This window comes from Myotis brandtii, unplaced genomic scaffold (assembly GCF_000412655.1).
Source record: "Myotis brandtii unplaced genomic scaffold, ASM41265v1 scaffold199, whole genome shotgun sequence".
Lineage (NCBI taxonomy): Eukaryota > Metazoa > Chordata > Mammalia > Chiroptera > Vespertilionidae > Myotis > Myotis brandtii.
The window spans coordinates 2,177,504-2,192,149 of record NW_005357414.1 but is presented as its reverse complement, the minus strand read 5'-3'; the positions used below and the strand labels follow the sequence as shown (position 1 = coordinate 2,192,149).

Below are 14,646 nucleotides of genomic sequence, written 5' to 3'. Positions count from 1 at the left end.
GTTACAAAGTTTCAAACTGCCAGCTCAGAGGCCGGCAAGGCAGGCGGGGAACGTTGGAGTCCTCCTTCACTGAAGCAAGCAAGCCTCATGTTCGCTTCCAGCTGCCTGGCTGCCGGCCGCCATCTTGGTTGTCAGTTAATTTGCATATACTCACTGATTAGCCAATGAAAAGGGTAGCGGTCGTACGCTAATTACCATGTTTCTCTTTTATTAGTGTAGATAAGGCTTACTTTAAGGAAAATATATAAAAATCTGACTTATAAACCGACATGCTAATTAGATTTTATGTCATCAGAGGATTAAAAGCAGTATTCCCTTCAGCTGTTAGATGCTCTTTAAATAGAAAACTATTCAATATTTCAAGAAGATGAACCCCATTGCATGTAGGATCTTAATAGGCATTAAGATCATGCCTATTATATAAAGCAAAATTTCCTTCATAGCAAGGAAAACTACAAATAAATACATATCCAAAAATGGACCCACTCCCCAAAACTGACATTGCAGCACAATACCAGGAAATCAGAAAATAAAAATTAAAGGCAAAAAATCTCCTTATTGAGTTTTACTATATACTTTGTTTCTCTGATTACACTGTCTAATGAATAACCCATCTCATAAAACGATTTTGAAGCTGGTGCTCAATACACAAGGATACATACAGTAGGTTTATAGTTGTGAGTATGTGAAACAGAGTTTATTCTTGTATGATTTGTATTACAATTGTAAACCTACTTTTTGCCCACCCTATACTATCTGCATTTTCTTCAGATTTTCATTCAAAAATTGGACGGGCATTATCATGGGAGAAAGGACTTATTCCCAGGATATAAAATGCTTGGGAATGAAATTGGCTCTTCAATATAGTATTTTTTAAAAAATGGTTATTTTCTCATAAAGCACCAAAAATAATGCACATAATAAGAAAGCCACATAGCAGAAACACTGCTAGAAACTTTAAATTTATGGCAGATAAAGCCTATTCATTTTCTTGGGTTTGAACAACCTAAGGGATGTCCTCTAAAGTAACCAATCCTTTACATTCTCAGTTTGTGGTTCCATCCCAAGCTGTATATTCTCTTTTAAAATCTTAAGCGTTTTAATTATTCTTCCTTTATCTGGCAAGGCTAGGTTGTTCATTATTTGTTAATTTTGCAGTTTAGATATATGTTTAGTATTTTTTTAAACAATTTCATCATAGGAAGACACAAAGTGTTTTCCTTTTGTTGTCAACTGATTTGTAAAAACGATTACCACTAATGTCTGTAAGTGAAGGTTTCCTCTAAGTATGCTTGCTTTTGCAGTTACGTACAAAAATTCAACTATACAAATAGTTGAATTATTGAGTCTCAACTATAAAAATGTTTGCTGGGATGAGGACCTAAGAAGCTGTGTGTGTGTGCACGCGCGCACGTGTGTGTGATTAGTCACTCAATCTTCTGAAAATGATACACATCTTTCCTTAACCCAGGACTGCTCCACTAAGAATTTTTCCCCTTTACCATCAACTATTCCCAAATTCAGAATCATCATGGCTAGATTTGAGAGATTTTCTTTTCCTCTTGGCAACCTACAGATGTTACTGAGAAAAATGAAAGCATAGGAAATAAGCCACAACAGACTACCTAACACTTAAAAGAAATGGAAGTCATTAGGCTCACAGTGGTTTGTAGCATAATTAGAATCACTAGCACTTATAAAATTCTTACCTTCCTGCCAGTCTTTTAGCTTAATTTCACAGCAAATAAGAGGGGCTCCAACTCTGCCAGTAGTATAGTCGGTAACTATGAGGGGGAAAGCAACAAAGATATTAGTATACCACAGTCCAGACTCGCACCAATGTGGTAACAGGAATATTAGAGCTATAGCCAGATTCTGAAAGATGACAAAAGAAGAGAAGATAGTGAGAGGAATACCAACTGTGATCATTTTTCAATATGTCAACTTCATTTCAATAGTGCAATCGATTCCAATGTTGTTACATCATTTTTTAGTCTCATGACTACATTTCAGATAATTAAGTACAAAAATCTGTTAAAGGAGGAAAGCTGGCTCCACTATTATCTATGTGGATTCTGATAAGACAGATTTTTATTAGAATTTCTTTTCTACCATTCACTGATTGGCTGTGAAATTTAGACAAGTTATTTAACCTCTCTAAGCCCCCATTTCTTTATCTATTTCAGATAGAAACATGCATAAGGATTAAACAAGATTATATGTGGGCAAAAATAAATTGTTCAATAAATGTTAGCTGCTATTATCAAAGATGATGATGATATTATTATTTTGTAATTTGTGATTTTTACTAGCAATATCAAGTATTTATTGACAGCCTATTATATACCTAACAATATATTAAATATTGTGAGGACAACATAAGGATAAGACAACCCTGCCCTCGATGAGCTTACCAACAAACTGCCTGGGAAAAATGCATGTGAAACAATTTAGAGCACATCGAAATACTAAACTACATGGTATTGATGTTGATCACAACAGTGTCTTAGAGACTGGAAAGATCTACTAGTATGTAAAATGAAATAGTTGGGGAAGACTTAATTGAAGAGTACACTAGAAGATGGCTGTGACCAGCTTTTTAAAAAAGGGTAGTCCAAGAAAAGGGAACAGAAAATACAGAGAAGTGGGACTAATAATGCATGCATGAGGAATGGTGAGAAGATTGGCTTGTCTAGAGAGAAGAGCCAGGTATGTATACACGTGGGGGAAAATGCAAAATAATAATGGGTAGGTATAATGGTGTCAGATTAAAGAGGTCTTGAAAGCTAGGCTCACTAGGTGTGAAGCAATGTTTGAGGTGGATGATTCTGACTGAAGTATACAGGATGAATCAGAAGTTACATATTAGAGTCAGACATAGCCATTGAAAGGCTGTTACCTAAGAGCAGTATAAAGTAATAAAAGGTTGGATGCTAAAGGTGGCATGTAGGGGAGGGAGTGATCCAGTGAATAAATGGGAAGAAATGATCAAATTTAAATATATTAAAAATAATCAGATGATTTCAAAGCTTGAATGGTTTTAAGGATGGTAACATGACTGTCACAGACAGTTTGGGATAATGGCATTTGGACATTGTAACCAATTTTGGACACAATAAATTGAAAGCAAAACTGGGATAATCCACAAAAATTACTATGTCCATTGTTTCACAACCTGGGGTGATTCTGCCCCTCAGAGGATATTTGGCAATGTTTGGAGATATTTCATTGTCACAACAGGGGGGAGTAGGTTACTACTACTATCTAGCCATTAAACATCCTATAATTATTTCATGGGAGAACCCCCAACAATAAATAATTATCTGGTTCAAAATTTCAATAGTGTCCAAGTTGAGAAAACTGCTATAGGCTATTGAAAATAACAGAAGAAAAAACAAACAAGAAGTCAGGGCAGGAATACAGATTTGAGAGGGAGCAGAAAAAGTGATACTTTATTCCAAGAGTGCAGTTCTCTAAAGAAGAGAAAGAAAAGGTCATAGGACCATGACGACAGAATTCTGAGGATATATGATACTGAACTAAGAGTTTCTAAAACTCAAACTATGTAAATTTGCACTGAATCCTGATATTACTAACAAGGTACAATATAATCATGGTTTACAAAGGTAGTTCAAACAGGCTTTATAAATAGTGACTAATATAGAATTGCCACGTTAAAAATGCTTACCTTCAGTAACTGTGCCAGCACCACACGATTCTGTCAATCCGTAACCCTGACCAACTGGACAACAGAAGCAGACATTCATGAATCGGTGTGTCTGAGGTGACAATGGTGCTCCACCAGACAGCATCATACGGACATTCCCTCCTAGCAGAGCCTTCACCTTTTTAAATAGTATCCTTAATAAAATGAGGGATTAATTATTGCAGTGCATGTATACATTATTCTTGGAGACATGCTAATTAATAAACTCTGGGAAAGATTTCTCAACTTTGGTTGAGACATCTAAATTTCAAAACCATGGTGATAATGAGAGGATAACAAAGCAACAAAGAGTGACACCTTGAAAAAATGCCACATTGCCCTAGCCAGTTTGGCTCAGAGAATACAGCATCAGCCCACGGACTGAAGGGTCAGAGGTTCGATTTTGGTTAAGGGCATGTACCTTGGTTGCAGGCTAACAGCCTGGTCAGGGTGTGTGCAAGAGGCAACCAATCAATGTGTCTCTCTCACATCAATGTTTCTCTGTCTCTCCCCTTCCCTTCCACTCTCTCTAAAAATCAATGGAAAAAATATCTTCAGCTGAGGATTAACAAAGAAAAAGAAAAAAAATGCCACATAGATTCTTAAAATTTTTTCAAGTGCAGTGTTGGGAGATTACTTAGATGCACAGTAAATGAAAGAAAATTATGATGTCAAAGGAAAAATATTTTAAGTTATCTTTGGAACATTTAGTCATCTATCTTATCTCCCAATGAAAAACATGTTCCCATCTCCACGCCCCAGCATTGCATTTAAAATAGTTATATTCATATACTTATTACACTATTTTATGAAAACAATAATTCAGAAACCTTCATGCAGAATAAATCTTGAAAATCATTTTTTTAAAGTTAGAAAAGTCACTGTTTTTAAACTCAAATGTCTTGATTCAAAAGTTTATTCTAGTTTTTCTTCATAAGACCAAGTTTTATAATTATATCTCAACTATTTACTCAATTATTAAAAATTGTTAAGTTGCCAAGATCACTGTTCAGGGTCTTCTGCTTGCTGTATCAGCAATGTGACTTAAAAGTAAATTTTAAAAATTCAACCTTATTATCATGGTGGTGATGCTCAAATTAAATTAAGTTGCCATTTACTTATCTTCCAGATGTACAAACACAAAAAGATCTAAAGACTCAAAATAAAGAGTCTATAAAATGTATACTTACAGATTACAAAGTGGTGCATCATATCCCTTTTTTATTTGTTCCAATTTGTAATCATACCCTATCTTGAACAGGGTTTTCTGAATATAATTCATCTCTTGGACTTTGCTCATAACATTCTTATAAATTCGATCCATGATTTCCTATAAGGTAAACAAAATATTCAATAATCTGAAAAAATTACACGAACACCGAGATGGCCTTTAGTTGAAGATACCTTATTTATAATATCTTATGTAAATATCTTTAGTATGATAAATATATTTACTTTATTACTTAATTAATTTCACTGACTTGTCTACTATTTCAAAAAACTAAGGACCAGTATAGAGATCTCTTCAGTTCTATACACTAAATTATTTTAAAAATGATAATTAAATTAAAAATATTCATCTCTCACATAAAGGTAATTTTTCTAAATTCTGTTCTTTCAAATATATTCACTTATTTTCAAATAGTGCCCAAACACCGAACTATGTTGACTGTAATCCTAATGTTTTTTTTCTTTTTTACTACTACCTTATAAATCTTACAGTATGTCATAGAGCTTTACAGTTTCTTAAAATTATGTCCCTGTAATTTAGGCAATATTATTCCATTTTAATAGAAGCTCAGACAACAAAAAGGAACAGGATTCATGCTCACAGTGCCTTGGAAAATTAAAAATAGTACTAGGTTTTGGATAATATAACTCCCACGCTAATATATACAAAATAAAAAACAAAACAAACAAAAAAAGCCCAGACTATTACTAAATGATGTTTTCTTGAAATTACTTAGCACAAATTAACAGAATTATTATATAAAGCACACCTATTTATAAATACCTAGTTTTAAATAGTGAAAGTAGCAATTAGTGTAAATTCAGTTATGCAAAGATAAAAGGCTGTTCACAAATGAGGATAGCAGAACCATCCCTTGTTATTACTCTGGGTGAAATAAGACAAAGACAAATACTGCATAATCTCACTTGCATGTGGAATCTAACAAAGCAAAACATATAGCAACAGAGAATAGATTGGTGGTTGCCAGGAGCTGGGGGTTGGTGTAAATAGGGAGAGGTTGATAAAAGGGTGCAAATTTCCAGTTAGAAGATGAGTAAATTCTGGGAATCTAATGTATAGCATTCTGACTATAGTTAACAAGACTGTATTGTATACTTGACAGTTGCCTGAGGGTAAATCTTAAATGTCCTCACAACACACACACACACACACACACACACACACACACACACACACACACACAAATGGTTAACTGTGTGAGGTGATGAACCTGTTAACTAATCTTATTGTGGTAATCACTTCAAAATATATACATAGATCAAATCATCATATTGTGCATGTTAAACTCACATCCTATATAATATAAACCTAATATGCTAAGTGTCCAGTAGACCGGTCGGCCGTTCAACCAATCAAAGCGTAATATGCTAATGATATGCTAAGGCCGCTCAACCACTTGTTATAACATGCACTGACCACCAGGGGGCAGATCTCCAACCGGTAGGTTAGCTTGCTGCTGGGGTCCAGCTGATCGGAACTGAGCGAAACAGGCCGGACACGCCCTGGAGCCCTCCCACGGTCCCTCCCCGGCTGGCCAACCTCTCATGTCCCTCCCCAGCCCTGATGGTGCACCAGTGGGGTCCCTTGTCCTGGCCTGCACCCTCTCGCAATTCGGGACCCCTTAGGGGATGTTGCAGAGCCGGTTTTGGCCTAATTCCACAGGCCAGGCCGAGGAACCCCACTGGTGCACGAATTCGTGCACCAGGCCTCTAGTAATATTATATGTTGATTATATCTCAGTAAAACTGGAGGGTGGGGAGGCTCCTGTGGCATTCAAACATGGTACAATGTTATTTTCTCCACTTCCACAAAAGGAATCACTATTGTCTAGCTAAAATATTTGTCTAGATCAGTGATTGAGAAATCCCAAAAGTTCTCTAAAAGGGCTGTATCATCCTATAAAAGTGCCTGGGATGGCCTAGCTGGGTGGCTTAGTTAGTTGGAGAGTCATCCAGTACACCAAAAGGTTGTGTGTTCAGTCCCTGGTTGAGGGATGTATGGGAGGCAACAGATTGATGTTTCTTTCTCTCCTCTCCTCTCCTCTCCTCTCTCAAAGCAATAACATTTTTTTAAAGTTATTTAAGAGAGAAAGAGAGGATCTTAGTGGTCTCCCTTCCTCTCTGTCTAAAAATCATTTTTTTTAAAAACAACACATATCCTTGCATGAGGGTTTTAAAAAAGTGTACGGGATGCTGAGGTTAAAATGCCATATAGGAGGAGACAGATGTGCGAGAACCAGTTGTACTGCTGCTTTCAATACTAGATATCAATCACAGGCACAGAAAGACCTCAGTGAGTAAGGAACACACACAACTACAACAAATTGCCAGGATTTATTATTAGTACATTAAGTCACCTTTTTACCTCAACCTAATTACATGACGTTCAATTGAGTCACTGCTTATAAGAAGTAGTGACTTCCTCTGAATTCTCACAATGTGAATATTACAACATTAAGTGGATCTTTTAGGTTGACTAAAAGAACAAACAGAAAATAAAACCTTTACAAAAACAATTCTCAATAAAAAATATTTTTAAAAGTTTATTTATAGATGAGTGTGAGGAGCTAAGGGAACCAACAAGGTTGGGGGAAGCATCAATGGACTAGCAACAGTTATTATGCCTAGGCCTGAAGAAGTATAAGGAGATAAATGTTACTGAAACCTAAATGAGGACTGCAGCCAGGGAAAAGACCTGGTTATAGCCAATGGGAAAGAGGCTGGTCAACGCATACCTTAGGACTCCCAAAATTGCAGCCCAGCAGGGAAGTAGCAAAGATAGTAAGCATGCATATCCCTCTCTCACACTTCCTACCCTCTGATCTCTCATGAGTGCCAAAAACTGGCTGAACCCAAAAAGAAATCAGAAGGCAGGCAAGCCCTGGTAATTCATTCACAGAAGTTAGCCTCCCAAGACATAAAGTAAAGAAGAATGGACAATGAACAAATTGGAAAATACACAGCATATCAGCTAACTCTTGTTTATTCTTCAAGCTTAAATTCAGATATTACTTCCTAGATTTCCCAGCCCTTCCCACTCCCTAACTATGTTCTCTGATATGGTTTACTAGGGACTCCTATACTTTGGATAATAAAGCTAACTTACTATTTCCCAAAACAAAACAACAAAAACAATCCTGAATGGACAGCCATAGTGGTTAAGAAGACTCTGGGATTAGACTGGTAGAGTTCAAACTTCAACTCAACCACTATGGGGTATGTAACCTTAGGCAAGTATTTTTCTTTATAAAATATGGGTGGCAAGACCTATGTAGCAGAGCCTTAGGGGGAATTAAGTGAGATAATCTATGTAAATAAAGCACTTAGCACAGTGCCTTGAACATAGTAAGTACTACCCTACCTATTATCAGGAACATTTTAGTTTGTATTCTACAAACTAAATTCTACAGCACCTCTAAAAAGAAAGGCAAACGCTACTCTGACTTATTCTAATTCTTTAGTTAATTGGTAAATTCATAATTAGAAGCTAAAATAACCCAAAGTATTTTCCATCTCTAATTCTTAGAAAAACTTCATTATCTAATCTTAGATTTTCCATGTAAAGGCAATTCTGTGAAAGATATTAGGATAAGATTTAAAGTCTGATCATAATACAAGCAGTAGTGATACCCATCCCCTCTAGAGTTTCTAAAGCCTAAAAGCAGTAGAATATGTTTGATTATACCAGCATTGCATTAAATATTTCAGAATTTGTCATTATAAGGCTATACAATGTAACATCTTATTTGTATAAAAGGAGGTATTTCACATAAGGATTTTGAATAAGGAGAATTAAACCTTTTTCTTTGAGAGCTCTCAAATGACAGCTTTCTAGGTCATCATAGGGTCAGGAGGCTTGGATTCTAGACTCAGCTCTGTCACTAAACAGTTCTGTCACTAACCAGCTCCGTAACCTTGGATACACTGACTCTGTTCTCTGGGATGGCCTAGTTTTCTCCATTTTTTTAAATTAAGTGATTAAACAAAATGATCTTTAGAACATATTCTACCTTTAAAGTATTATGCCAATCCTCAGTCTAGGTAATTTGACTTTGGTCATTTTCAGCACCCAATTTTCAAGTATTAGCAAACACTACCAGCTATACATTTCAGAAGTTTGCCAATTCATCTTTCCCAACACTTAGCTAAGGTTTTAAGGAACATATTTGCCATAATATATACAAGAAAAATTATCTCAAAATGCACACAAATACCTAAGAACGTTACTTTTTAAAAAATCCAAGTTGCAAGCAACAAATGCCATTTATAATCTGAACTTACCGGAACAGCTGCCATGAGCGTTGGCTTCAGTACACTACAGTCTCCTTTACTTCCTTTTTTAATTTTGCTGGACTATATTAAAGAATAAGTAAACAGGATTAGGGCAACTAAACTTAGTAAAAAATGTTATAATTCAAGTGTTAGCAATAACAAAGGCAGAAATTTATACATGGAATATGATCTTCTACTGCTCTGTGAGTTATTGGTTAGAACGGTCATAACCTATAAGTCTGAAGTAGAAGTGCTTTAGTGCTTTATCCCATAGATTATTTCTTCTAGCACATGTCAGCCTTCCTTAGAGGAGAAACTATGATGCAGAAGAAAGGAGAATGGGATATTTTGGTAAATCAAGCATACTTATTAATAACATTACCATCAAACACAGCGCTGACCAGCCATTTTTCAATAAAACAAAACCCCTCACCTGAGGTAGATCAAACACTAAAACAAAGTTGAAGATAATTTTAACTTTCTTTTATTAGATAAAAGGCAAAGCCACCATCTCAGTCACCACTATGAACATAAATTGATATACAGAAATACTAACTTGGTAACATTGTGGTTGATAGAATACTGAAGACACTGCCAGTGACCATGTGGGGATATGCACATATATTTGTAAATGCGTGTAAATTTTTTCCAAACATTTCTTTTCTTACTTATATACATAAGTACTATCGGGGATTTCAAATGTCAGAGCAGTAGGTAGAAAAACTGATAATTATCCACTGAAAGAGGTAGATAAAAATAAGAATCTGCTATAATGCTGTTGGTCTGTAAGTTTAGCTGTCACATGTTAGCCATGGCCAACACAGGCGAGAAGAAAACCGGCTCTTAAGGGGTCCTAGGTACTACCAGCTCTGCCACATAGAAAGTTCTTCTGGTAGCCCTAACCGGTTTGGCTCAGTGGATAAAGCGTCGGCCTGCGGACTCAAGGGTCCCAGGTTCGATTCCGGTCAAGGGCATGTACCTTGGTTGCGGGCACATACCCAGTAGGGAGTGTGCAGGAGGCAGCTGATCGATGTTTCTCTCTCATTGATGTTTCTAACTCTCTATCCCTCTCCCTTCCTCTCTGTAAAAAATCAATAAAATATATTTTTAAAAAAAAAGAAAGTTCTGCTGGTAGAATTTGATAGCTTTTATCCTACTTTTCTTTATGACAAATAGAGGAAATAAAATAACTTCTTGGGTTTCACGTTTGTGCAAGTGTGTGCACGTGTGCAAGTGGAAACCTACACCTGCATATCCACACCATACACAGAAGGCTGCTGTGTGGAGAGAAAAATGGGTTTTTATGTCCTTCAAGTCCAAGCTGATATCCATGTGCTGCTGACCAGTTTTTGCTATAGAGAGTGGTTCCAGGATAGCAGTGGCCACAAGGAGTCCTTCCTGGCTTTCTTTATTATTCTTAGTAATATTCCAGTTCTTGTCTTTATTATGATCACACTAACCCTAGTTTTGAAAATATTGCTATCATCTGCTGGCTTCCAATACAGTTTCTCTGGTCTTCCACCTTTTTCTGATTTCTTATGTAATGGATACTCTTGGGTTTTTGATTCCTAGTCAGATTGAAGCTCTTTATAATAAAATTTATTAAAAAGGTAGGTAGGCCCTGGACGGTGCTCAGTGGTTAGAGAGTCAGCCCATGGACCAAAGGGTCGCAGGCTCTATTCCTGGCCAAGGGCACGTACCTTGGTTGCAGATTCTATCCCCAGCCTTGGTCGGGGCTTGTGCAGGAGGCAACCAATCAGTGTGTCTCTCTCACATCGATGTTTCGATGTTTCTCTCCCCCACCACCCACCCCACCTGAGGAAAAAATATCCTCAGGTGAGGATTTAAAAAAATGTAGGTATGAATGCCCCTGACAGTATTATAACAGGATTCTAATGTACTACTTGGCCTGAGAGACAGTAAGAATGAAGTCAGACCAGCAACAGACTCCAACTGCCCCCGATCCCTACACTGAGGCTATTGTTTTCAGAAAGTCAGTGAAAGCATGGGCTTTGTGTACTTCTCTGCTGGAGTGAAAGTCACACTCAAAGCTTATTGAAACTCCAAAAGCTGTTTTGAAAATATCTCTGAACATAAGAAAAACTCACTACAATGCATCAAATGTAATCAGCACAACTTTTTCTTTCAATTTTTAAAATAATTTAAGCCCCAGTTTCATTCATAGATCTATTATGACTTCACTAGATCAAGTTCTGTTTAGCAATTTACTTGGTAGTTTACTTATTTTATGCATCACTATGCTAGCGGATTTTAAACGTAAATTTTTAGCTGAGTGGCTTAGTGAAATACAGCATGTTCTCCATCTTACAAAGAGGTTTGTGGCCCTTAAAGTACAAAATAGGTAATTATTTGGAACTTAGAACACTTTCTCATGGCTAAGCCACTAAAAAGACAGATGGATTATCCTTGGAGGTAGAGTAGTGGTAATGACTATTAGGGGACACAAGGGACATTCTGGGGTTCTTTTTTCCCCATTGATCTAGGTGCTGATCATCACAGAAGTCTACATATATATGCATATATTAAATTTAATCAAGCAGTACTCTTAAGGTTTGTGCACTTTAAGTTTACATCCAAAAACAACTCCCCAAAGATGATTGCAATCTCAAAAAAATAACAAAAATATATATATTTAACTTTTTTGTCTTAATATTATAAAACCTACCTAACCTCCACCTAAAATGCTATGTCTACCAAAAAAAGTATTACAATTTCTAACTGTGAAAACCAAGGGGACATCTTCCTACTAAATGCATGTTCCATCAAGACTCCCAAATAAAAGGCAGCATTTCCAGGGGTTGTGAAAAATGACAGCTGGGCCTTCAGTGATGGAGCCTCCAATGATGGGAGAGAACCAAATCATTCCTACCTATAGACAGTTTATCTTTCAGCATTCTGAGCTCCAAAACTCCCTTAGAAGCTCTTCTCCCCACCCCACAGTGTCTGGCTGAAGCTTTTCTACAGCCAAGGAAGAAATTAATCAGAGCTCCAGACAGTAGGTATTAGATCTGTGAATTCAAATGGGCTTACAAACATGAATTAGCCCCACCCATTGTTTGACTTCCTGCTATGAACAACAGGGAGAAGGGAGAAGACTGACTCAGGGTAGAAATATGGGGGCTGCTTTGATATGCTGCAATGCTATCCAATAGAACTTTCCACAATGATGACATGCTCACTATCTGTGCTATCCATATGGAAGCCACAGAAAGCTTGAACTGTGGCTAGAAAAATTAAAAAACTGAATTTTTCTGATTTAATTTTAATTAATCTGTATTTCAATATGTAGCTAATGGCTACTGTATTGGACAGCATAACTCTAGTGAAAACACAGAGCAAAATAGGGCCAAAATCCTACCACCAAATCTCTCCAAAAACCCTCTAGCATTCATGAGTAGTATGTCAGAAAAGGCTGTGTTTATATTCTCTATCCTAGCTCTCTGAAATAAAAATCTAATAGAGAAAAGTAAGATAAAAGAAATTATTAGTTTCCAAATAATTTAAAAATATGTAGGTAAAACAATATAAAAAACAAGTTTATTTACTACAGCTACTCATTGCTCATGGGAGCTGTTTTTGAAGTCAATGAATAAATTTTAGCTGAACTAAACTATCTCATGCTTTAGTAATATGTTCTCAGCCAAACAATGAAACTTGATATGATCATGCCAATATACTTAAAAGCTTGTCACCTGGTCAGAGAGTGTAAGTGGAGAAGAATATCCAATTCTACAGCCATATGTAAAGCAAGATATCTCTGCTGTCAATTCTAGGACATGAGCCAAAGGCAGGTAGCCAATATATGTGTCCTTTGGTCTAAAACAAAATAAGAGAAACATTTTAGCTTATTTTAAAAAGGCATTGTAAATCAGAAATGTCAACAACCTTATCATTTTAATATGGATTAAGTTCAGAGAATGCCAACATGAACTCTGATATCTAAGAAGAAAGTTGAATGATTCTCTCTTACCCCAGGCCAGGAATTCTCTCACACTGGCCTGCCATTCCAGCTATTAAATTGCTATGATGCATCATCACTCCCTTAGGTCGGCCAGTAGAACCACTGGTATACATGACGATAGCCATGTCCGAAGGAGTTGGTCTATTTGGAGGAACGCATGCTAAATGAATGAAAAAGCAACACATTAATGACTGGAACATACACAAACACCCATAATACCATCACTACAATCAAGGTAATAGACATACACATCACCTCCCTGAGTTTTCTTGGGTTCTGTTTTTGTTGTTGTTAACTTACATTTAAGGTGACTTCAACTCTAATATTCTAACATGCTAAGTTTCAAACAGCACATTGGGGTTTCAACTTTAAGAGACTGTATCATACTAACTGTGTAACCTCTTTGCTATCCCAGAAGACACCAAAATGTTCAAGAAGACAAAGATATATTATCAGAATTAAATAAAAGTTTAAAAAAATTATTGCATTTTTAAAAATTAGTTTAAACAAAAACAGATCCAGAGACAGAGAAGCATCGATCAGACCGTCAAACCTCAGAGGGAAGGTAGGGGAAGGTCGGGATACGGGGGAGAGATCAACCAAAGGACTTGCATGCATATAAGCTTAACCAATGGACAGACAACAGGGGGGTGAGCGCATGAGTGGGGAGGTTGGGGGGATTATGAGGGGAGGGTAAAGACACATATGTAATACCTTAATCAATCAATCAATAAATAAATAATTAGTTTATATTCTGTACTAGAGTCCCGGTGCACGAAATTCATGCACGGGGGTGGTGTCCCTCAGCCTGGCCTACACCCTCTCCAATCTGGAATCCCTCTCACAATCCAGGACCTCTGTCTCCTAACCGCTTACCTGTGTGCCTGCCCTAACCACTCTGCCTGCCTGCCTGATCCCCCTAACTGCCCTGCCTGCTGGCCTGATGCCCCTAACTTCCCTCCCCTGATGGCCTGGTCACCCCTAACTGCCCTCCCCTGCTGGCCTGGTCGCCCCTATTAACTTTTTTTTTTTAATCTTATCCCCTTCACACACAATTGTATTTGAATTCCTTATTGGCTTCTCCCTCTCACACAATTTTTCTCTCTCCTTTATGTAACACTTTTCCCTACTGACTCATCATTTATAAACTTTTCTTTCCTTATTTCCTACTTCTGTTCCATCATCCTTCTTCCCATCTTTCTCCTACCCTCCCCACATTCCTTCTTTTCTTTATCTTTACCACCCCCCTCCCTCCCCTTTTCCTTTCTTTCCACCTTAATTTTTCTCTTCACTTCCTCCCTCGGACCTGCTTTGCTCCCTGCCCCATTTCTTCCTTCTTCCCATTCTCCTTTTAAGCTCTATTGGCTCTCCTTTAACTTTTCTTCCCTCCCTCTTTCTCTCTCATCCTACCTTTCCCATACATTCTTCTCTACTT

General features: G+C 37.1%; 1 protein-coding gene across 6 annotated transcripts in view; it reads right to left on the bottom strand.

Moving 5' to 3' along the window:
* The window catches only part of ACSL4 (acyl-CoA synthetase long-chain family member 4), an 84,278-nt gene that overhangs the window by 14,450 nt on the left and 55,182 nt on the right, over positions 1 to 14,646 (bottom strand). For all 6 annotated transcript variants that reach the window (XM_005865207.2, XM_005865209.2, XM_014538826.1 and 3 more), the window contains exons 7-12: positions 13,221 to 13,371; positions 12,943 to 13,066; positions 9,239 to 9,310; positions 4,897 to 5,036; positions 3,689 to 3,861; positions 1,710 to 1,784 (exon numbers count right to left, since the gene is read on the bottom strand). In XM_005865207.2, the coding sequence (XP_005865269.1) occupies positions 1,710 to 1,784; positions 3,689 to 3,861; positions 4,897 to 5,036; positions 9,239 to 9,310; positions 12,943 to 13,066; positions 13,221 to 13,371 (735 nt within the window). The remainder of the gene's footprint in view (positions 1 to 1,709; positions 1,785 to 3,688; positions 3,862 to 4,896; positions 5,037 to 9,238; positions 9,311 to 12,942; positions 13,067 to 13,220; positions 13,372 to 14,646) is intronic.